General features: G+C 36.7%; 1 protein-coding gene across 6 annotated transcripts in view; it reads left to right on the forward strand.

The window, feature by feature from the left end:
* Positions 1-25,865, forward strand: part of HMCN1 (hemicentin 1) — a 433,459-nt gene that overhangs the window by 221,423 nt on the left and 186,171 nt on the right. For all 6 annotated transcript variants that reach the window (XR_006891498.1, XM_046681569.1, XM_046681570.1 and 3 more), the window contains 13 exons: positions 932-1,059; positions 2,386-2,530; positions 5,529-5,641; positions 7,359-7,518; positions 8,125-8,293; positions 11,370-11,497; positions 13,009-13,281; positions 15,597-15,692; positions 18,237-18,431; positions 19,516-19,646; positions 19,812-19,959; positions 21,972-22,098; positions 24,866-25,020. Coding sequence is in view for 5 of the 6 variants with exons in the window: in XM_046681569.1 (XP_046537525.1) it covers positions 932-1,059; positions 2,386-2,530; positions 5,529-5,641; positions 7,359-7,518; positions 8,125-8,293; positions 11,370-11,497; positions 13,009-13,281; positions 15,597-15,692; positions 18,237-18,431; positions 19,516-19,646; positions 19,812-19,959; positions 21,972-22,098; positions 24,866-25,020 (1,968 nt within the window). In the remaining variant the exon portion in view is untranslated. The remainder of the gene's footprint in view (positions 1-931; positions 1,060-2,385; positions 2,531-5,528; positions 5,642-7,358; positions 7,519-8,124; positions 8,294-11,369; positions 11,498-13,008; positions 13,282-15,596; positions 15,693-18,236; positions 18,432-19,515; positions 19,647-19,811; positions 19,960-21,971; positions 22,099-24,865; positions 25,021-25,865) is intronic.

A 25,865-nucleotide genomic window follows, 5' to 3' on the forward strand; every position in this document is an offset into this window, starting at 1 on the left:
ATTTTTGTATATGATATGAAGTAAGAATATAATATTGCTTATTGCCAAGTAGTAATGCATTTGTTTCAATATCCTTTATTGAATATTCTCTTCCCACTGATTCAAATACCCATTTGGTTACGTGTAAATTTGTATTCCTATTTCTATTCCTTGGAACTCTAGTTGTGCACTAGTACTACATTATTTAAATTATAGCATTTAATGTGAGTTTAAAATCTATCAGTGCTTGTTTCTCAATAATACACTTTTATAAAATTTTCTTCATGTTTTCTTTTATAGAATGTTATAATTTCTTTTATAAAATTTCCTTTACTCATCTACACATACTTAAATTTTCCAAGTAGAATCTCTTGGGGATTTTGCTTTGATTTATGTTAAATTTAACATAACATTTTAAATCAGTTCATTGATTTCTAGAAAAGAACATCTTTACAATACTTCTTTACCATTCCATCTAGGAGCGCACCTCATTCTATGTGCTTGAGCTATCATGATGGCCTCCTCACTGATCCCCCCGCTTCCAGTTTTCCCCTTGTCCACTAAGTCCCATTCACAATTTTCAGATGAATATTTCCTGAAAATGGTTCTGATGATTCCACTTTTCTATTTATAAATGCTTTCAGCCACTCTCCATTTGTTTATTGAATGCATTACCAATGTCTTGCCTTGACATTGCTGGCTTTCCATGCCACAGACTTATTCTTTTTTACTTTCTCTACCTGTATCTTATTGCCTTTCTTCTTGCCATTCCCTCTGCTTAGGAGGTCCTTTATCTCTACCTTCCAATTCATGCTGATTTACGTTTACAAATTTGTTCCTAAAAACTCAGTCTTTTAAATAGCATAATTAGTAGTCATCTGGGCCTATAAAAGAGTTTGCCCTCCTTTTGGGTGAAATAGAGTTGATAGTACCTGTGCCCTCTCTGACATAGTTGCTCCGCTCATTGGAATCAGCCCTTCAGTGACCAGCGTAATTGAAGGACAACAGCTGACTTTGCCTTGTGCTCTGTTGGCTGGAAATCCCATTCCAGAACGTCGGTGGGTTAAGAATTCAGCCATGGTAAGAACATTTTAAATCAGTGCATTCACATTTCTAATTTTCTTCAGTAAGAGACAATGTATTCCAACCATTGAAATTTCAATTTAATAAACATATGAAAATACATTTTATAACTGTACCAAAACTTTTCTTCAGTCTTAATATGTTTATGCAGTTCATATTATTTCAAATTAATAAGATGGGGAACTAGTCAATGGTGTAATTTTTATAATTTTGCATTAAATTCAATGTAACTAATAAACTCATCAGAATATGTAAAAACTGAAGCAAGTATGAAGTTATTTTCATAACATTTAAATATTTTTATATTCTTTGCAAGACATAATGCAATGTTAATATTCTCATAAAAATTTTTTATTTTATATATTAATCTTTATTATTAACTTCAAACATTAAAATTTTTACTTTGACCTATTTAAAAATGTGGATCTATTTTGTGTTATTGTTTTCCAGTGTATAAATTTTGATTATGAAAGGATGTGAACAATTTCCACAATTCTATGGAGTTTTTCTGTAAACATGCTATCTATGGCAATAAATTTTCATCTAGTTCAGAGAATTTTCCTTCCATTTTACAGAGTAGTTAGACTCACCTTCTTGAAGTACCAATTAGATATGAATTGAATCCATGGAATAAGATGTAAGGTTCATATTTGCATAAAAACCTGAGAAAAATTGGTATACCTCACTCAGTAGTGAATGTCCTTGGAGCATAGGATGGTACTGTTTGGGTACTCAGGTATCCTGTGATTGAACAAAATGCATAAATGGCACAGAGTTAGAGGTGATCATTTTTAACAGAAAATATTGCCAGCCTTCTCTGACGCAGTTCCTTTGTCATACATTGTCCTCTAATACTCACATCTGTCATTGAAAAGAGTGAGTGTTGAGATTAAGTCACATTCTCTCAGCTTGATTGAGTGCCTGTTTGCCAAAATAAAAATATCAATGGCTTACAAGTGGGAATAAGGCCTTTTTGAAAAAAATTAAATTAAGCCAAAAGTAAACATTACTAAGGAAATTTGGGTCCTGAGTGATAACAAAAGTTCTAAAACATGAAACAAATAGTGTCTCTATTCTTTCCCTTTTCTTTCCAGCATGTGCATAACTCTGACAGATGTTAGTAGGTGTAATTTTTGATAGTACATCAGGATGACATAAAATTGATACTGCTCTTGGTAATGTTTTATGCTCATCATTTTTCACTTAAGGGTATTAAAATATTTTATAAGACATTTTAATAACCCAAAACGAAAAAAAAGCATATCTGGTTTTGGCTTAGGCAACATTGCTCTTTTAATTAAAAATGAGTTTTTTTTCTTTAAGTTGGTCCAAAATCCTTACATCACTGTACGCAGTGACGGGAGTCTTCATATTGAAAGAGTTCGCCTTCAGGATGAAGGCAAATATACTTGTGTGGCCAGTAACGTTGCTGGAACCATTAACAAAACTACCACCGTGGACGTGCATGGTAAGAGACACGCTCATTGTAATTCTTTCCAAACCACAGTCAAAGCTCCGTTCATATCTTTAAATCAAATAACTCTGTTCCTCTAGTTATAAGAAGTAGATATCTTTCCTAATTGTTATTCTTAACAAAAAAGCCTTATTTCTTGAACAATATTTACATTGTTCAGGCTGTTTCCAGATTTCCCTTTCCTGTGTACACAAGAAGACATTATTGGGAGTCACCAGCTGAGTCTAGCCAAGGGCTTTTGTAAGTGGTTTCTTAATTGATAAAAGTGAACTCAGTTCTCAAAGAGTTAGGTTTAAAAATACATTTTAATTTCAGGCAAGCTGAACTTATTATACCGTCCAAATTGCCTTTTCTTTTTGGTTGTGCAACAACCATGTCCTTCCTAACGACCCCTTTGTGTGTTAGCTAGAAATGACCTAAACTTTTCTAAAGGCCACCTCATGTGCTCTAAACAATCTTTTTGCGTGTTAAATAACTTAAAGGTCACAGATAAGAATATCCAAAAGCTATCTCTTTCCATTCATGACTGACTTTTTACATCTTGATAAATAAGTGACAGCTTTGTAGTTTAAGAAATTGTCATAAGTTTTTTGTGTATTTCCTTTAAAGACTTTGCAACATTGCTTTTTTTAAGTATGGTATTAGAAAGTAGTTCTGTGTACAGGGATGAAAGTAGCATGGAACATTCACTTTTAGTAGTTAATTCAGTCTGTTTTTAGGACATGAATTGGAGAATCCGGTAATTTCCAAAGTTTTCTTGGTCTGTTGGAAATTTCACTGGATGCAGACCATCTTCTTTTCAATGTCCGCTTCTCGTTGTAAATAGCCTCTTCCACTCTCTCGATCTTATACCATGTATCTCCACTGTAGCATCAATCTCTACCAATATCACATGAGATATTCTTGAAGAAATATTATTTTGAAGAGATACTAAAGTAACACTAAATTAGTTAGAATCTAGAAGAGTAAATGCATAAAGCCAGATTGGATATAGTTGTGTTTATTTTTAAAGAAGATCAGTCCACAGATTTCCTGGAGGGTGCTGATGGACCGGCTTGAGAATCTAGTGTAGAAGTGCATTCATGTCATCTCCCTTTAGCTTCTACCATCTGCCCATAATATTGTGTTGAGAAGGATTCTGAGCCAGATTTTCACGTGGGTGAAAGAGTGACCTCATTAATTGTGGTGTCTGCCAGGTAAGAGGAGTGAGGAGAAGACAGACAAACCAATGATGTGGTTTAGACAAACCAATGATGTGGTTTATCATGATGCAATAACTTTTGACAATTAAAAGTTAAAAGGTCATTTCACAACGTTGTTTCATTCATCTTAGTCCAAAATGAGTAACTGATTTAGTCCATAAGGTTAAAAAAAAAAATCAACCCAGCAATTTGACTCGAACCAAACCAAGTAATCATTTAGCCAACAGATTTGTCTTTGAGTTGGATGGGATGCAGCATCACAGGGTCTCCAGACCTCTGAATTTATGTTAATTAGCACTGCTCTTCTTTCATCTCTCTGCCTCTCCACTTCTAAGAATACTCATTAAAGGCTCTCAACCAAGTCTTAAAAGAATGAATTAATGAATGCAAATATAAATGCAAATTAAAATGACAAAGAAACCACTTAATTGTCACATTGATTTATGTAGATTGGCAATCTGGAAAGAAACAGCTCTTCCCTTCTCAAATGTCATCAGATTTGAAAACTGTTGTCTAAATTTGCCACTTTTCCATTATAGGTGTCAAACTCAATATGCATTTAGGAAAATGGCTTATTCCATATTGACGCAAAATGACAACATAGTTGAAAGCTGTTCCATGAAGATTCTGGAAATTAAATTTCTTACTTTAGAGAGTAGCTTGACATTCTTGTTGAGGGCTGGGAATTTGCTGCCAGGTTTTTAAGAAAAAATTATCTGAAGAATAAGCTCAGCTTTAGGAAAATATGAGTATGTAGCAAAGTTAATCTCAGCCTTCCAAGGAAGTTTTTGCCCTGAGGTCTCTGGTATCTCTTGTTCTGGCAAACTTCTACTCCAGGGTAGCCGCGATAATTCTGGAGGAATTTGACAAAGGCAAGAGACACAGTGAGTGCTTGAGCTCTAGGCAGTGGTTCCTGTCTCATCTTTCCAGGGGAAGGAAAGGAGCAGCCTGGTGTATATGGGGCTTTTCTTGTGTCCCTGCACTATGTTAGGACCTTTCATGTATAGGAGCTTCTTTAATCAAATTTGTAATTTTGAGAACATTGGGTATTGATAATTTTTTGTATGCAAGTTGGTTATGATTAATTGAGATATACGCAGAATGGAATAACTAAGTCTTCCTTTTGTTTCTACTCGTATAATGTTAATTCTTCAGTTGCTTTCTAAAGTCAAAAGATATCTCACTCTTAGGGAAAAATATTAACTAGAATCCTGTATTTTGGTCTTTTAAATGTAAACTCTTAAGGGTTTTCAAGTTTTACTGTTGAATTCCTTTTAAGAAAACAAACCCTTTTTTCTAGGGTAAATTTAGTGGCTCGCTAAGTGATTGTTGTGTGTAGACAGATATTTGATGTGTAGTGCTTAAACAGTCCATTTCTCTGGAGGTGGACTTAAGTTAGGTCACTGCAGCTTAATGGGTAATAGACCGTGATAAAACACGTGTGTGACTCTTGTGGAAGTGTGTAACTCTTAGGATGTAATTCTATCTTGAGTTTCCAGGAAAAAAATGGATTTTCTTCAGTCCTCTCTTGTTTTTGTTAGGAAAGTCAACTTATTAGACATAATTTACTACCTGATTTTAAATTTTTATTGAATTCTTCAGATCGTAACTATTGTATTTACTTTGTTTATTGCACTCCCTTACAAATTACCCTACGTTTCTATCAGAAAATGTTGAGTCTTTGCTAGCTTTTGCAAGTATTCAGAACGTCCTGAAAATGTGCAACTTTAAACATATGAGGCTAAATGGAAGGACAGGTGCTCAGATTCTGAATGTTCTTCATTCTTCAGTTCTGCCAACCATTCAGCATGGGCAGCAGATACTCAGTACAATTGAAGGCATTCCAGTAACTCTGCCATGCAAAGCAAGTGGAATTCCCAAACCATCTATCATCTGGTCCAAGGTAAATGCACTTCTAGTGATGTTTGTTAAAGTTACGTATTATAATAGTAATATTTGAATATTTTTAGTCATCCATGGAACTTGTGACTGCACCAGAGAACCTTAAAAAAGGAAAACCCATGCAGTCATGCCACTTGGAAGGGACCTTAAAATGTCCTTTGTGCCATCACGTACCTGTTGCTTGAATAGTATTAACAACACAACAGTGAACACTAACGTGGCACATTCTCTGTGCCAGGAACTTTTTCTAAGCACTTTACATGTTGTAGCAGATCGTTTTTTACCCCTCGCCACCTCCCCTCAGCCCTTTCGATTTCAGCGCAGCTCTGGTGGACAGCTCCGTGCACTCTGCCAGGATCACACTGAATGCCTGTGCCTCTCGGGGTTTTGGACTCAGGGCTCTCTCCAAAGTCGCACAAGGCCATGCAGCCTGCTAACAGGTAGCTAGGAAGTGCATGGGCATTAACTCCTGTATGGGGCAGGTGTTCTATATCAGTGCCTTGCTTCTCAACCATCAGAAGAATCCTTCTGAGCTGCATCCACATAATTTCTCAGAACATTGGGTTCCCAGCACATTGAAGCTTATCAGCCCAGCCACAGAGGAAGCCAGAGCAGTGAAACCCTTTGTTAGCTTCTTTTCTTTCTGTCTCTCACTCTCCTACCCTCCTGGTCAAGCCTCTGGGGATCACTTCCCAAGTAAACTTCCTGCTCCGAAATCCTGTCTCAGACTCTACTCTTCAGGGAAGCCAAAATAAGACACACATACAAACTCATTTATTCCCCTCTATATCCTTGTCATTAAGTGGTCTGGCTTTTACTTGTATTTTTGCAGTGAAGAAAAACCCATTTCCTGAGCAAATCCTTTCCGTCTTTGAACAGCAATCAACATGGCGTATTTTCTGCAAATCATTTTAAATCTGGTAGATACAAAGTAATATAAAACGATGGCATAATAGTGAAATGTGGCATTTGTATAATTACTGCCACAACCAAGGTATTTTGCCATACCATCTAATTTCATACATCTAAAAATCTCTGAAATCTAGAGAGGTTGATGTTGACATCTGTAAATTAAATAAAATGTTAAGATTTCTGTGTTCTGGACACAGAAGTACAGTAGTGAAGCTGATCCCCAAACTGCACAGTCTCTGGTCCCGAGTCGAAGTTTAATGCATTTTAGGAAAATATAAAAATGAAATCTGCTTTCCAGGTTGGCTTTGTGCTGTGATTAAGCACAGAGATTGAGAGTTTAGTCTCCAGAGCCGGTTGCCGGGCTTCGAGTCCCGGCTCTACCACTGGCTGACTGTGACCTTGGGCAAGTTAGTCCACATCGCCCCCAAGCTTTAATACTTTCATCTGTAACATGGGAGTTGTGGTAGTTCCTACTCATAAGATTGTTGTGAACATTAAAACAGTTAATTCATGTAAAGTGCTCCAAACATTGCCTGGCTTGGCATAAGCCCTCGTCCGTTATTATTATCATTATCACCATTATCTCCTCCACTTTTAAGTAGCTCTGAAATGAAGGGGACATGGTTTGGTATGAAAAAATCACCTTTGCTTTATTTGTTTAATTTTTCTTACAAATAACTTTCTTCAAAGTAGCATTTTTTTAACCTGGTGTCTTCCCCTTTGGAGATGTTTTTCTTCCTCTTCCAGACGTTAAGTCACTCCTTTATTATCTTAAAAAACACTTCGCTCTTTGTTGTGTTTTGCAGAAGGGCGAGCTGATTTCCACCAGCAGTGCGAAGTTTTCCGCAGGGGCCGATGGAAGTCTGTATGTGGTGTCCCCTGGGGGTGAGGAGAGCGGCGAGTACGTCTGCACCGCCACCAACGCAGCCGGCTACGCCAAAAGGAAGGTGCAGCTGACTGTCTATGGTGAGAGTCCAAGGAATGTTTTTCTTTGACACAGCCTGACTGTGCCGAAACTCACATTTCTCTCCCAAGTAATGTTGCCAGAGGGCTGTGCCCCTAAACTGCCCGCCGAAGTTTATATTTTTTTACAAGAATGCATTTTTATTGCCAACCAACATCTCCTCTACTTAGATTCTGATTTACAGAGAGAATAACTGTGTAGCCTTTCGGAAAAACTTTATGGCGTTTCCTTGAGGAGTCTGATTGTTGCACCCGACCCTCTGTAGAAACACCGGTTAGTTAAAACTCCCAGGAGAGCCAAACCTCAGCTGTGTCTTGGTTAGCGCTGTGCCCTGAGGCCTTCCTTTTACTGATGGCAGACTCTCAAAGGGCATTTCAGCCTACCTCTTCACTGTTCTGAAAGGAGGAACTAAAAAGGGAAATTTTCTAGTTGTTTTTCTTCAAGCTTTCACAATAAATGTATTAATAGAAAGTTTTAGATATGCCCCAAACTTTGGGAGAAATAGCGTCTTTTTGTAAATTATTTAAGAATGTTAGTAGTCCACATTTTGATGTAAATTAAATGTTTTCAATGTACTATTTCCCTTCCAAAACATGTGTTTATTTTAGTAAGGCCCAGAGTGTTTGGCGATCAACGAGGACTGTCCCAGGATAAGCCTGTTGAGATCTCCGTCCTTGCAGGGGAAGAGGTGACACTTCCATGTGAAGTGAAGAGCTTGCCCCCACCCATAATCACCTGGGCCAAAGAAACCCAGCTCATCTCACCATTCTCTCCAAGGTAGGAGATCTGGGATGAATTACAACACACGAAAACATTCTCTCTTAGGACAGAGGGTTGTACCTATTCAGATTTTTAAATGTTTCAAAAAATAGCTTTTGAATTTGAGATAATTCGCACATACATCCAAGCCTACAGAAAATATATGTACCTTCTAAATCATTCTTTAATATCAGAAATGCTAACACCCAGCTTTGACATAATTTCCCGTGGGTGCATCTTATAAGGTAGTTATTAAAATGGAGTATATTTGTACATAGATTCACGTTAGCACAAAGTGCATATTACACGTAATCCCACAGGGGCGGTAAAACAACATGTATTCTAATGTCTAGGATTTGACTTTCATTAGGTGGTTTTGTAAAAATCTTCTTGATTAAACCCTTAAACAGATAAAGGCCCGCTGAGATAATATAATTGATACACTAAGTGACATGGAAAGCAGGATGTCAGAGCCTTTAAGGGCCCAACCTCTGTTGCCATGCAGGTACACGTTTAAGTTTATTTCCACTGCTTAAAGCTTGCCCAAAACTTCTGGCAGTTTTTTCAGCAGGCCTCTCTGAACCTTAGATTTCTTGATTGTAAAATGGGGATAATACTTAACTGAAAGGATTATATAAGATAATGTGTATTCCACATCCCTTGTCTCTAGTTCTTAAGAAATGATAGCAAGTACTGTTCTAACTCAATATTGTGCCAAAAGTTATTGATGGAACGAGAATTATAGTCTCTAGCTATTGTCTGCCTTGTTGATAGATAATAATGAAGCTATAAATTCACCCTACTATAGTTTCCCTACCTACAGAGAGGAAACAATAAACAATTGATATGTGTCCTATACTATACATACAGCCTTAAACTGTATAGAATATTGTTTTCTGTATTTTTAATTTTGTTTTGTGTCTGTTTTCAATTTGCCCTTGTAACATATTATATTTTACTATTCTACTGATTCCTTTAAGTCAAATTTATCCATTTTTATACATATGGATTTAGTTTATTCATTTTAATTACCATAAACACGTTCTGCATTTTATTTATGTTTCCTATTTATGGACATTCATATTCTTGTTTATTTTCTTTCTTTCTATTTTCTTTCTTTAATTTGGCTTTGCAAACAAGATTTTCAGTGAATATCTTTTTACATGTCTCTTTGTGTCCACATGCATGAGTTTCTTTAGGACCTGTACCTAGCACTACAATTTCGGATCAGAATGAATTGCTATTTTCAGCTTTGTAGACGTTGCTAAATTGCTCTCAAAAGAGGCAGTGCTGATTTACTGTTTCACCAGTGGAATATTGGTGTCCATGTTTCCACTTTACAATCCATCCTTGGTGTTGACTGACAAACATTTTTGCCCGTCACGTGGGTGTGAAATGGAATCTTGCAACCACCTTAGGTTTCCCACGACTGACTTCCAGTGAGCCACGAATGATTTTGCTTGCTTGTTGGCCATTTGTGTTATCTGTGAATTGCCTCTTCAAACCTTCTGCACGGTTTTCTGGTGACTTGTTTCTTTTTCTCATTGAATGTAGAAATTTGGTCTTTGTTCTTAATAACAATCCTTTGTCTGTCGTATGTCTTGAAAATATCTTCTCTCAGTCCACTGCAAGGCTTTTGAGTTTATTTATGTGTGGTGTCTTCTTGTACAGAATTTACAAATTTTTATGTAACTCAATGTGTTAATCTATTCTTTTGAGATTTTTCCTTTATGAAGAAGATCGTAAATATATCCTACAGTGTTTTATTCCAATATTTTAGGTTTTGGTTTTCACATTTTGGACTTTAATCCATCTGAATTTTTGTTTTTATGTGGAAAGCCAGTTGCCCAACATCATTTTTGAATAGTCAGTTCTTTCCTTGCTTTTTGTAATATCACCTCTGATAGTACATTTTACATGTTGAGTTCTCATATATGCTTAATTCTTTGGGGAGAAACTCTATCCTTAACTATTTATCCATTTGTTTATCTCTGGGCCAATAGCATATTTTATTTGTCTTAGCTTTATAACAAATCTTAATGTTAAGTAGATCTGACCCCTTCCTCCTTAAAGCTATTTTAATGCAATTAATATTAATATAAGGGTTTTTCTTTTTTAAGATTTTTTATTTCCCAAAGATTGGCACCTGGGCTAACAACTGTTGCCAATCTTTTTATTTTCTTTCTGCTTTATCTCCCCAAAAACCCCCTGTACACAGTTGTATATCTTAGTTGCACATCCCTCTAGTTGTGGGATATGTGGGATGCCGCCTCAACGTGGCCTGACGAGTGGTGCCATGTCCACGGCCAGGATCCGAACCCTGGGCCACCGCAGCAGAGCATGCAAACTTAACCACTCAGCCACGGAGCCGGCCCCTTTTTTTAAGATTTTATTTTTCCTTTTTCTCTCCAAAGCCCCCCGGTACATAGTTGTGTATTTGTAGTTGTGGGTCCTTCTACTTGTGGCATGTGGGATGCCACCTCAGCATGGCTTGATGAGCAGTGCCACGTCTATGCCCAGGATCCGAACCAGTGAAACCCTGGGCCACCAAAGCAGAGCGCGCAAACTTAACCACTTGGCCACAGGGCCGGCCCCTATAATAACAGTTTTGTATGTCAGTCACATTCACCCAACTACATTATTGTTCTATAGTAGGAACATATTCAATATGTATTTGACAATTATATGTCTACCTTCTTTTGCCTTTATTTTAACACTAAATTTTTTAATGAAGCACTATAGAAAAAACAATAAAATATTCAAAATATATTCAAAATTTATTAAAATATACACTTGCTTTGTATAGCTGCACCTTAGTAAAGCAGAGAGCTCTACAGTTATTTGATGATTTCAGACCATTAGTTTCGATTTAAAGGTAAAAGGAAGCTAATTTTGTATTTGGAATAACATTGTACCGAGTACATGAGATAATTATGAAAATTCTTGACTTTTAAGGTGTATGGAAATGACATTATAGATGGGAGAATAGTTTCAAAAGCTACTTGCAGAGTGCTAATTTTAAACTGAAGTGCAGCTGCATAGGGGATATTTAAATTCTCATACTATGGTCTGCTATGTGGTTTCTTCCTTTTAGACACACGTTCCTCCCTTCTGGATCAATGAAGATCACTGAGGCCCGCGTTTCAGATACTGGGATGTATCTTTGCGTTGCCACAAATATTGCTGGGAACGTGACTCAGTCTATTAAATTAAACGTCCATGGTGAGTTGTGAAATGAAGGCATATGCTATCTGTGGACTGATCACAGGGAAACTCATCATCCCCGTTTCTTTGATAGTTAACCCTCAAATTGTATGCAGAGTAATTAGAGAAAAATTTTCTAAAATCTGAGACGTGATTTTCTTTCATTTACTCTGAAAAGTTATTCTGCCATCTATCAACAACTTGCCTCTTTTTCCTCAAGTGAACAGCATTAAAATTCTGGATCTCAATTTGACTAGATGTCCACAGTCACTAATGACTGTTGTTGATACATAGTAAAAAAAAATGTGCTCAGACTGGTGTTTTTTGGTAGAAGTGAATGTGAGTTCTCAAAGAAGAATTTAATAGGGTGTAATTGGTTATTTTCAACATTTAAAGAGCTCAGCAACTAAAAATGTTCTGCTTCCTAGAATTATTTAACTACTTTAAAACTCTCTAGTCTGCTTTATTCCCTTAAAGGACCATAGTCTGTTCAATTATTCATTCATTCATTCAACACATGCTTATTGAGTATGTACTCTAAGCCAGGCATTGTATGGGTGCCAAGCATTCAAATATCAGAAGAAATTTTCTCAGAGACTATTGACCTGATTTCACTCTCAGATCAATCACTGCACCGCTGTCCTGTTGACCATGGCATCTGAAATCTGATGAGAGTTCTGTCATTTACTAGCTTTAGGACATTAGGCATGGTACCTAACCTCTCTTATCTTTAGTTTTCCCTTTCAGAAAATGATAGTATTAATACTATCAAACTTAGAAAGTTGTCGTTACAACCTGTAGAAAGTATTGGTTAAATATTAAATTTAAAAAAAGGACAGAGGAATGAGGCTTTTTAGGGATGTCAGGTATGTAAATTCTAATTATATCCTTATGAGTCAACTTGATTCCATGGTGCATAATCCATGTATGTGGAACCTTATAATACTTGCCAGTGTTTTAATAAATTGTCTTTCTTAAATTTGTAAAGGAAGAGAGATAAAGAGAAATAATGGAGACTTTATCTTGATTTTTTCCTCTGAAATTAGCAAAGGCTTTCAGGAGACACTTTTCTTACTGCCTGGCTAAACCTTCCACAAAGAGAACAAAAACTTAAGTAGATGGAGTGAAATTCTTTTTTTTACACTTTCTTATATTATAGAAATTATCTGGATTGCCTTTTAAGAGAGTTTTAAACCTTACTTATAAGTTAAAGGAAGCCTAACATTTTTAAAAGCTGGTTTTTCCTCAAGCTTGGGATGAGGAGTTTTATATTTATTGTTTCCCATAATCCTTGCAGTGTACTGATATTGAAGTGGTTATTTTGCCAACATTATCAAGGAAAGAGGCCTCAGGAAATTTACTGACTTGTCCTGGATCACACAGCTAGTAAGTGGCCCGGAATCTTGGTCCAAATTCTGAGGTTGTTCCACTTTCTCATGCTGCCTCTTTGTAAGAAGCTCTCATTTAAAGTGCAAGAAGGAAGGAATTTTTAAAAAATGAGATTATTAATACTCAGTTGTTATTTCTAGTTCCTCCAAAGATACAGCGTGGCCCTAAACTTATGAAAGTCCAAGTTGGTCAAAGAGTCGGCCTTCCCTGCAGTGCTCAAGGGACGCCGCTTCCTGTAATCACCTGGTTTAAAGGCAGAAGCACCGTGCTGGTTGATGGAGTGCAGCATATTAGCAGTCCAGATGGAACGCTGAGCATTAACCAGGCCATGCTCTCAGACACCGGCGTATACACCTGTGTTGCTACCAACATAGCAGGCAGTGATGAAACGGAGATAACACTCCATGTCCAAGGTGATTTGGGGCGTAGGACAACATATGTGTGGTCGAGGTGGGGAGTGGGGATAACCTCTTGGAGTCTGTACGAAATATATAGTCGTGGATAGTCTTGGATCACTTTCAGAGGATCTCTATATAACTTTTATGACTCTTTAGTTAACTTTGAATGGAGAACCATTCCAGAAAGAAATGAAACCATACTATTACTAAACCTACATACATTTTTATATGTTTACTTTTGAAAATGAAGTTGCCATGGATGGTGTAGGTAAGGGAAACAATCCTGGATAAGTGCCCCGCCCACTATTTTTGGTTTGAGAGAAATCGTGGGCAGAGTGAGCTGGAGTAGGAGTTCACCTCAGACTGGTCAGGTGCACTCCATATTGAGCCCTAGAAAATCTGCATCCACCGTTCCCCGTGATGATGTTGACCTTGTTTTGAGGGTTTCAAGATCAATATTTATTCCTTCAAGCAACAAATACTTACCAAGCTCCTGCCAGGTGTCTGTCATCTTCTAGGCAGTGAGGAGAAAGTAGTGACAAAGGCGAAGCAGCTGCTCTCATGAGCTGTTCTCCTGGGAGCAGGCAGAAAGTAAGGAGACAGATAAACAAGGAACACAGATCCGGTGAAGTGCTGTGTAGGTCATCAGAATCGGGTGATGCTTCCAGCAGCTGACTACTTTAGATTGGTTTGTCAGGGAGGACTCCTCTGAGGAGGTGATATTTAGAGAGAGATCTTGTTGACCAGAAGGAATCAGCCATGTGGAACTCAGAGGAAGAGCATTCCTGTCAGAGAGAATATGGTGCAAAGGCAAGAAGAGGTAAGTAGGTATCGTACTGAGCCTGTTACTTGCATAGTACTTTGTACGTGGCACACTGGATTCCTTTTCAGATGGACGGCTAAGACACTGCTGGAGAGTTGTCCAGTTCATTCATTCACTCAACAAACTTTATTGAGTGCTTATTTTTATGGATGCATGGGAAAGATAGACATTTATAAATAATGTCATAATTGCAAACTGGTTAGTGCCATCGTGAAATGGTAGAAGTGTCTATATGAGTTTTTAACAGAAAGACAAATCAAAGAAGTCTTCCTTGGGTAAAGATATGCCAACTGAGATTTGAAGAATGGGTAGAAGTGTATCATGTCATGGGCAAGGGTGCGGTGGGGTGGGGAGAACCTTCCAGGAGAAGGACATAGAATGCTAAGAGTAAGGACTGTGATATTTTGGATACACTGGGATAAAACAATAAATTAATAACTAAAGCCCAGCTGACTGAATTCCAGACTGGGTGCTGAGTGGCATGTGATAAAGCTGGACACACAGTCAGGGGCCATATTATCTAAGATCTAGGAACCCAGATTAAGGAGTTTAGACTTTATTCTAAGTGCATGAGAAAACTTAGAGGGGTTATTTCTGGGGAAGTGATGTGTCAGATTTGGGTTTTACCAGATCACTCTCTGGGGAAAGAATGATTTGGCGAGAGAAGGTGAGGAGAAACAGCTGGAGGCTTTTGAAGTGGCTCAGGCAAAAGATGATGGGAATTGGTCTGGGAGAAAGAAGGGAACGGATTCAAAACATAATTAGGAGAGGAAACCATCAGGAAATGGTGACAGATTGGATAAGGGGGGTGAGGAGGATGGAGCCCTCAAGAATGACTCCCAAATTTCTTCATAAAATGAATGGGTAGTGAGGCCAGTCAGAGAGATTGGATTCACCTATAGGGTTCACTGAAGAAAGAACAGGTGTGAAACTTTATCCTACAGACACAATGAGTACAAGTAACGACCTTAATCAGGGAAGCCCCACAAGGAGATTTGTTGTTCAGAGGGAATATGATGAGGGCTCTGAAGAATATAATTCCAAAGGGGAACATGTTTGAGAAAAGGATCCCAATGAGAAGCCTATTGAAATAGTTCTGGCAAGAGAAAGTCAGGGTTTGAAATAAGCAGGGACCTTAAGGATGGAGAGGCAGATACAGATATGCGAACAAATATGGCACTATGTGATTGACTGGATGTGGAGGTCAGGAGTAAGGGAGAAAGACATAAGAAACATTGGGTGGAGCACGATGCCTCATCTGAGGGAATAAAGGAAACAGAACAGGCTTGCAGGAAACATGAAATAATGAATTTGGGGGGAAACAATTTGAGTCTTCGATACCTGGGTCACATGTAGGTAGAAAATCTGGCAGCTAAAAATATGAGTCATATTTAAAAGAAGAATCAAGGGAGAGAGCAACTCAGCAGTATAGGTGGTTGATGATGCCTCCAGAGAGTTCCGTATTGCCCAAGGAAAGCCTGTGATAAAGCATTTATTTTTCTAATAGAACCACCTACACTGGAAGCTCCAGAACCTCCATATAACACTCCGTTCCAAGAAAGAGTGGCCAGTCAACGCATTGCATTTCCCTGTCCTGCAAAAGGTGTGTAATACTCCGACATAAGGGCATTGGCATAATGTTATATTATTCCAGAATTCTATATTGAACCCAAAACACCATCTTGTTATAACATTTGGGCATAATAGAAACTAATCCCTCTTTTGAATAACAGCTCTTTGAATAGATATTTTTCCTTCACAGGTATTTTATTTCCTTCAATAGAAAAACCTTCCATTCACGAACTTGCCTTTTCTGTTGTTTTCCATGTAGTTCGTGCTCCTTCCTGTTACTTCTTAGTTCATTCTATTTTGACAAGTTATCTCTTTAAAATATGACAGCTAGGGCTATTCAAAATATTCCGCGTTTATCTCATTTCATTAGAAGTATAAATTAGGGCTCACTAACCAGTTTGTTCCGGATACTTCTCTTTTAAAAACCTCTTTTCTTAGATTTACGCTCTACTGATAATTGTAGAGCCAGGTTGTAACTTAGCACTCTGAGGCTTGTCCAAACCCCTTCTCTCCCTAAATTTCTGGGCTTTGTATCCCCCCATGTTTCCTGACAGGAAATTATTTCCCCTCGGGGGCTTGTGAAAGAGGCACTGTCACTACCACCCTTACTCCAGATGCCTAGTACGTGGTTAAGAACATCGTCACTGTCACGTATGCATTCATCTGCAATGACTCAGTTCTGGCAAAGTCCAAGCAGTATTCCTTCCATAACTTCTGGAGGGCTCCACGTGGCTGGTACCATTGGTGTTCCCTCATGTGCCTCTTAGCAGTTGTTCCAGGAGGCAGCAGCGGTTGAAAGACTCATGGTTGTTTCTGTTTCTGTAGCAAGATTTGACATCTCTCAATAGGAGCTCTCACCAGTGATTACTTGCTATCAGCTTTAAGAGATAACTTTAACAAACTTTTCAGATATTGAAAGAATTATCAGTAACTATTCCCAGAGCCAATGAGGGAGGAGGGCAAGGCCTGGAGAGGAGCTCTTTAGAAGGGTTTAAGTTCAGGTAAGTATTGTGGGCACTCTCCTCCGCTAGACCCTGGCCAGTGGCACTGTTGTTACTTGCTCTCTACGGATCCCTGAAGCCAAAGCTGGCTCGGACTTCCCTTTTCCACTTTGAAAAACCAAGTCTTCCTAGTTCCCGATTTTCACCTGGGTTATAGTTCTTGAGTTCATTTCAAGTAGCCAGCTGCCCTTTCATTATCGTTCGCAATGAATTTCGTCTTGTCCCTTTGCTGTTCTACCGTTTATAAATTAAAGATGATGCAAGTTATTTTTTTTGCTTGCTCATGTACTTTTTCATTTATTAACTCCAATATTAATTGGGAAGTCGGATTGAAATCCGTAACGGAATGAGTGGGATGTGAAGAAATGAGGAAATGATCCTGCCCCGTTTTTCTTTGACAACATAGACAACTGCAGTCCGTCAGTTTTACCTTCTCTTGCTCATCAGTTAACATTTCACTATCAGCACAATGAAATAGGCCAAACTTTTTGTTTTTTCTCATAAATATAACTTTCATAGTCACTTTTATAAGTCCTTAACTCAAGTCACTTTTATAAGTCCTTAACTCAATTTGAGTCTAGCCTTAATGACACATTCTATATATTCCTGCCATTCTTTTGTACTTGTCTTTTATTAAACGACCATCCTTTAATTTTTTTATTATCCCTCAATATGAGATTATTAATAATGTCTTATGCAATCATATGAATTTTATTTAATGTGCTTTCTTTTATCTTTGTAGTGATTAAGTACAATTTAGAAGTACTTAGAACAGTGCCTGACCCATTGTTTGCTAAATAAATACATTTTTAGTACAAAGTTAATGTTTGTGTATTTCCAGTAGGTCCTTTTGGCTCTATTATGCACTTTAAGGTGGTTTTATCTCTGTCATTTATGGGCATATCACTTTCATTCGTTCTGTTGGGCATAAATAAATCCAGGAAATCAATTCTGCTCGCTGCTTTCTCAACCTCCTTTTCAGTCTAACAAGTCAAGAATTATTCTGTTGTCCTATGTTTAGCAGCATGAGATCTCTCGAAGATGTGTGGAGAGTAGAAGTTCCTCCTCTGCACTATACCAGGCCTATTTAAAATGTGAATTATAGAGCCTGGTTTCTGTACATCATTTAAGCACTCTACTTGACTGAGCAATCTTTATATTGTATTCCTGTGATAGTGTCTTATTTTTGCTCTTTCTTTATTTCACCCCAAAACTCTCCCCATATTTAGTCCATTTGATTGATATAGTTTTTTTCCCCACTAATTACCGTGAACACAGTCAAGAAAATGCTTTGCTTTGCTTACTATCATCTGAATGTCTTGATAAAAACAACTTTGATCAAACTCTATGCTAGAGATTATAGATCTCTTAAGACTGATTGAGAATTAGAGGCATTAAATACCATAATATCTTCAAAATTCCATGCCAGGAGAAACATCTTAAAAGTAGCATAATATCTTAGAGTGAAAATTATAATCATAATAAAAACATTATTTCTCCTCAGTATATTTGGTGTTTAATAATGATTTCTAATTTTATTGTAAAATATCACAAGGCTGTAATTTCTTATTTAGGTACTCCTAAACCGACCATCAAATGGTTATGGAATGGTAAAGAACTGACAGGCAGAGAACCTGGTATTTCTATCTTTGATGATGGCACATTGCTGGTTATTGCTTCTGTTACACCATATGACAATGGGGAGTACATCTGTGTGGCAGTCAATGAAGCTGGAACCACAGAAAGAAAATATAACCTCAAAGTCCATGGTAAATATAGATAAAAATGCTAAAATCGTATAATTGAATAGGTGACTTTTTCAAATTCTTATGTATGTAAGTTATGTAAGGTATTCTCTCAGTGTTGTACTGTTTAATTTTAATGTGAATAGAAATGTTATCAAACAGAAAACTAGTGATCTGATTGCATTTATTGATTGAGTGATTTGATTTAAAATTTCATGTAATTTTTTATTGTGACTTTACATCATCTAAAATTCAAATAGTAGGAAAATATGCATAGTCAGAAGTCTCGTGACCCTGAGCTGAGCCATCTACTTATCTTCCCTAGGGGCAAAGAAAGTTATTAGCTTTGTATGTATGTGTGTGTGTATCTTCCCAGAGATATTTTATGCATATACAAGGAAATATGAATGTATATTGTATCTTCTTTTCATGTCTAAAGAGGAACACATATAGTAGAAGATTGTATCCATCACTCTGCACCTTGTCTATTTCACTAAAAAAAAATCTATCTTGTGGAATATTAAATAGTCCTAACGCTTATTTATACCTATGTAGCATCCCACTATGTGGCTATGTCATGATTTACTTAACCTCCCTCTATTAATGTGAACATTTAGGTTGTTACTAGTTGTTTGCTATGATAAGTAACACTTCAATGAAAGTCTTACACATTTGTCATTTTGTGTGAATCAAAAGGTGTGTACATTTTAGAATTTGATGGATATTGACTTCCATATCCATCTGGAATCCAGTGGGCAACATTCATTCCCATCAGCAAAATAGTGAGTCCCACATGACTTAATTAAGACCTTAGCAATTTGTATTTTGAGTGCTATCTGGAATAAAGAGGTTCTCCCTTAAATTTACCCTAAATTTTATCCTCAACTTAAAACTCTGAAATAATAATTAAACTAAAAGTTTAATAAGAGTTACTTATAAATGTATTGGATGAGACTTTTCATTTTATACTAAGGCATGTGCTTAACTATGACCAGCCTTTCTAGCTACCAAATATCTCAGAATTTCTTTTCTAAAGGCCTGTGTAAAGAAACTTTACAAATAATACTTGTTATAAAATTATCTAGCCATGACTCCTCTCTTTGTGTAGTTCCTCCAGTAATGAAAGATAAAGAACAAGTAACGAATGTGTCTGTGTTGGTCAATCAGCTGAGCAACCTCTTCTGTGAAGTTGAAGGTACACCATCTCCCATCATTATGTGGTACAAAGACGACGTCCAGGTAAATGGAGACCTCCGAATATGCATAATTCCTTGCCTCTGCCCCTGAAATAAATTATTCAGATGTGACTTTCTCATTAATAATAGTATTAGAGTTTTACTTTGATTTTTAATTATGCACTTTTATTAGGATTGGAAATAACACTGACCGTTTTGTCCCTTAAAGGTGACTGAAAGCAGCACTATGCAGATTGTGAACAATGGGAAGGTATTAAAGCTCTTCAAAGCCACTCCAGAGGATGCAGGAAGATATTCCTGCAAAGCCATTAATATTGCAGGCACTTCTCAGAAGTATTTTAACATCGATGTGCTAGGTAAGGAAAACATTCTTTTAAAAAACTGTAATTCAGATGCATTTCTTATATAGGATAGAGTTAGCTGTATGAAAGGGTAAAGAGATAAAAAAAATAAATTGATAGGAGAAATATCATTAGTTTCACTCTATCATTATTTTTGTTCTTAATATTAACTAGAACTGTATGATGTAGAAAGTTTAAAGGTATTTATTCTTTATCATACAAAGATATCTATGCATATTTGGTACTATCTTGTACATAAAATAGTAGATTACTACTTGTGTCCATTTCTCCAGTTAGGTGGGCAGGAAATTCTCTGGGAAGTAACTACAAAGGATGGTGCAGAGTAAAATTCGTTCATGCTGTCAACATCTCCTGAAGCTGCTTGGTCATACTTGAACTAGGAAAGGTAGCAAGTCCAGCTTCCCCTGCATTCTGGTTAATTCTTGTAACTAGATCACCTCAATCCTGATTGTGATTAAGGGGGAAGAATTCTGAGAGTGAGCAACAGCTATAATAAATTGATTTATAAAACATTTTAAAACTTTTAATGGTAATCACAAATATAAAATTTTATAATTTCAGTTTGTGAAATTATATTTGCCAATTCAAATTTACTTTTTGTGATAAAATGATTTCCTCCCTTTTCAATATTTTGCTCATCAAAATGGGCACATGATTTGTAAGTCTGGGGTGGAAGTGACGTCTTGGCATGAAGCAGCATTGAAATTACCATTCTTAAACTGCTATCACATTAAGTAATCCCTCTCATTAGTTTTCTCAAAGCCTGAAGTACTTTGCATTTCCTCTACCAAAATTACCGTTATTATATTTAAGTATAGGATATAAAAACAAACTAAGTCATCTTTTCTATCATTGGTCTCATTGGCATTATTTCTCTTGGCATCATTTACTTTGAATTCTATCTTGTGCTGATGACTCCCGATTTTTATCTCCTGCTCAGTCTTGTAGTATGAGCTCCAGGGATATGTATCGAATCTTCTCCACAGCTTCTTGACTTGAATATCTTAGTGGCATATCAGACAGAAAGGTCTCAATGAACGTCTTCTGGTCACCTCCAGTGATCCCCATCATAGTGACCAGCACTTCCATCCATCCACTTGCTTCTGCCAGAACCTGGCACTCTTTCTTCCTACCTCCCTCTCCTTCACTCCTTAAATCTATCCATATCCTGTAAAGACTACTTCCTATTCCTAGGTTAAATTATCTACCTCTTTCCATTTCCACTGTGAAAGTATCATCATTTGTAAGCTGAGTTAATGTAGTAGCCTTCTAATTGCTCCCCTTAATCCACTTGTTTTCATTTGAATCCATTCTTCATTCACTAGCCAGTGTGGTCTCTAGACACAAATCTAGTCATGCTTCTTCCCTATTAAAACCTTTTCGTAGCTGCTCATTGCTCCGAAGATGAAGACCAAACACCTTAACATGTTGTGAAGTGTGTTGGATTTGGAGGTCAAGGAAGTATACAGGAGCTCTTCAATATGCTTGAGAATTCTGAAAATAAAAACCAGCGTAGTCTTTTTATATTATGTCTCATATCAAATTTTAGCATAGGAGTTCTTCTAAAGAAACAAGGGTAATATATTTCAAAGAGTGATATGGTGTAATATGCAGAATTTGAACATTATAAGATTGATATTGATTATGTCATTTATTGCTCATTATCTACAACGTATAGCAGTCACAAATTGCCTTTTATGAGCTTCACTGCCCACTTATATTCTCAACTCTATTTGCACATGGGTGTAATACTCCAAACGAGTTCTGTACTCCTATCATAATTCTTCCAGGTAATTGTCCTGCTAGCAAATCTTTCCTGTATGTGTTCCTGTGCTTAAATTTAACATTTGAGTCCACAGATGTAACATGAAAAGGGATTATTGTGTGCTATTTTATTTGTAATATTAAGATCTTGTTGAAATACTATAGAAATCATTATCTGCTCTCCCTTCCTCCACTCTTTTTGCCAAGTCATAGATTTTCATGATAAAATGTCTTTGTTCAAGTCCCACCCACCATAATAGGTGCCAGCTCCCCAAATGAAGTCTCAGTTGTCCTCAACCACGACACCACCCTTGAATGCCAGGTCAAAGGGACTCCCTTCCCCATTATTCACTGGTTCAAAGATGGCAAGTGAGTACCTTTTCTATATCTGTTGCAAGGGTCCAACTGACAGGAAATAGATGTGTAAATGCTTGTGGATTTTCTCCCTCTTAATTAATTCACCATATGGAATATTATTAAATGAACGTGAAGGAAAAACAATATTGCTCAAAAAATGGTCTCAAAGTCTTGTGATACCTTTCATTCTTATCAATTACAAGACTCGTTATAAATGCTGGGAATTTATTTTAGAAACGTAGAGGAACTCAGATTTATTACACACTAAATATTCGGTCAAAAGGCTGAGAATGAAAAATGAAAAGTGCAAGATCGAAAGGCAGAGAAAATTTTGCCTTTACATGGAATTGTTTGAATTATTAAAAAAGAAAATTTGTTTATGATAGCAAGATGAATACTTAAGGTAGTTCTGTATATGGGCAAAAGTGAACAACAGCAGAAGAGCAATTAGATGTTTCCCAGACTTCAGGTTCAAGGGCTGCAGAGGTTTGCCCACACTGATATGGTTGCAATAATTCATATTGCTTGTAAGAGCTTATTTCTCACAGCATGGTCACAATTCGTGTATTATAGTTTCTGAGAGCAGCTATCTAAGCCGAAATAGCAGAGTAAAGATTTGCAGTGTATGAAATGAAGGATTGTATGCAAACATTTTACAAATCAATAAGAAAGAGACAACATAGGAAAATGTATGACAGGTATGAACAGGCAATTAAAAAATATATAGTTAAGCAAAAAATGTATTAAAACGTGCTCACCCTCAATAATTTGGAGAATGTAAACAAAAATAATACAATTTTGTTTTTCACAGGTCAGATTGGCAAAGAAAAAGTAAAGGTTTGAGAAATATCGAGTGTTGGCTAGACTGTGGGAAATCAGGATCTAGGACTTTGCCGGGAAGAATGTAAATTAGTACTCTGAAAGGCAATTCTTTGATATCTGTTAAAATTTGATTGCTTATATGCTGCAATGTAGCAATTACGCTCTCAGTATCTTGGAGAGGGAAGCAGTCGTGCACGTCTACAGGGGTGCTTGTACGATAATATTCCCAGCAATGCTAGGATGGCAGGAAAGTGAAAACAGCCTAAGGCCCAACATTTGGAGAATGGGTGGATAAGTTATGACACAGTCATATTATGAAGCACTGTGCAGCAGTTAAAAAGAGGAAGATCGGGGCTGGCCTGTGGCCTAGTGGTAGAGTTTGCGTGCTCTGTTTCGGTGGCCCTGGGTTTCGCCGGTTGGGATCCTGGGTGCAGACATGGCACTGCTCATCAGGCCATGCTGGGACGGCATCCCACATGCCACAGCTGGAGGGACCCACAGCTAAGAGTATATAGCTATGTACCTGGGTGGCTTTGGGGAGAAAAATGAAATATATAAAAAAATAAAATAGATAAATAAAAGAGTAAGATCAAGTTATATGTACCCCAAAATGCCTCCATAGCTATTGTTGAGTAAAAAAGAAGAGTAGAACAATAGCACAATGCCATTTATGTATAAAACCTTTAGATTCCTTTGGGAATACATTTATGGGTGAAAATTTTTAGAGAAACATGTGGAAGAATACAAACCAAACTGATACTGGCGAGAGGTCTAGAGAGAAGATTCACATTAGGGATAGTAAGACAAGGAGACATTTTCTTATTATAATGTTTGCTTTTTTTCTTTGTTTAAATTTTTATGTTACTTTAATTAGCAATCAATGAAAGTTTTAAAGTTACTTAAATTTGAGTGACGTTATCAAATATTCACGTCCTTGAAACAGTTAAAATGCATTAAACTAAGGTACTTTATTCTCTTAGCTTTTGAGAACCTTATACAAAGTGTCAGAGCAAGAAATAGTAAAGGATGCTCCTGAAGAAAATTAAATGTGTTTCCAGTTAATCTTGTAGTCTAACTCGTGGTTTATTGATATAGCAGTGCATCTAATTATTTATCAAATGGCTCAGTCACTGCCACTTTTTAAAAACTAGCTATGGGTCTTCTTGAAAGATCAATGGATTTTCAATGTATGACTCTTAGGATATCATAGACTTTAACAATCATGATATTTCGAGTATTAAATAAAGCTGCTGCCAATTACGTAAAGTGAGCATATTATAGTAGTCAGTACATGACTGTACAGTAGAAAAAGACTTCCTCGATGGCTGTCTATCAGCTGCCTTTGACATATCTTTCAGTATTTACGATTATGAAAGTGTTCGTTATTATAACATCTACTTTTTAGAAAAGTTGGCATCATCATTGCCTTTAGTAAGTAATAACCATTCTTTCTGTTGTGAATACTTTTCCAGGTATTATAACGATATTTGATGTCTATTTGGTATAGAATTATATAATGATCAATATAATGATATTGGTTTAGAAATAACATTGCTTGGCCTGAAGCTCCTTTTCTCTTAGTTTTTCTTTTCTAAATGACATAGAAATTTTGGTTATGCAAGACCTCCCCCCTAAAAAAGAAAGGATGATGAATGAAACAAATAAAGACACTACTGTGTTTCTATTAATATTATTCAACGATTTCAGTGTGAAATGAAGAAACTTTTCATCTCAAAGTGATAATTATCTAATTTTCATTGGTAAAGGGATTTAATAATTCTGTTCTTCTGAATGGGAATACTAATAACATCATTTTTTTTTTAGATTCATACTAAAAAATGCAACTTGGATTCATATTTTTAACCTTATGTGACAATGATTTTTGTTGTAGTTAATAAGAGAGGAAGCACAGGAAAATAATAAATGGACCCATGGAATAAAATTTTATTTCTTCTAGGCCTTTATTTTTGGGAGATCCTAATATTGAACTTCTAGACAGAGGACAAGTTTTACATTTAAAGAATGCACGAAGAAGTGACAAGGGGCGCTACCAGTGTGCCGTGTCTAATGCAGCTGGCAAACAAGCCAAGGATATAAAACTGACTATCTATAGTAAGTGTGATTTTCTTATGCTTTTTATTGTTATCAATTCTCATTATAAATTGAAAAGCAGGGTTTACTTTAATGCTAACTGCTCTTTTATTCAATACTGAATAATTTGGAATACAAGTTACTTGAGAAGAAAGAGCCTGTCTTCATGTCTTTTAGACTAGAACGTTGCATCCAATTTTAATGCATTTTGTCATTAAGTATGAATTTCTTCAAGTGGTCTAGTGATTTTCATATGGTCTCACTTAAGAGATCCAGTATTTCCTAATTGGTTAGTACATACATAAATCAAATGTCTATATCCTTAAAGGGGTTAAAAAAAAATCTCTGAAAAAAGAGTAGAGATGCGTGAAATAGAATGAAGTTGACGGTATGTGAACAATTCAACTGTTTTATTTTCATTCCATCTTGGCCTTTATCCTGACCACATGGTAATATTTTAAATGCCTTATGTTTGTGCTGCTATTTTCTCCCAGCTAAGTCCCCACCAGAGATGTGTAGCCCTCATTTCACTAAAATTCTCAATATCCCCTGAGGAAGATGATTGTCAAAGTCATTTTATTTTTTATGTATGGAGCCATAGGAAGGCACATGAACATTATGATGCAGGCATAAACAATGACACAATAGAAAGGACTAGAACTCAAAAGGTCAGTAGGTCAGTTATGCTTATTGCGGCTCTGCTTACTGCACTGTCTTGTGTCCTTCCATAGCATATGATCCTCAGGAAAAGTTTAGATTCTTCAGGAATGTCCCCTCCTTACAGACTCTTCCCAACCCAAAGCAGTCACCCAGTCACTCTCTGTTACGTTGTCCTTCATAGCACGTCTCACTCTCTGATAATTTAT

Source organism: Equus quagga, chromosome 13 (assembly GCF_021613505.1).
Source record: "Equus quagga isolate Etosha38 chromosome 13, UCLA_HA_Equagga_1.0, whole genome shotgun sequence".
Lineage (NCBI taxonomy): Eukaryota > Metazoa > Chordata > Mammalia > Perissodactyla > Equidae > Equus > Equus quagga.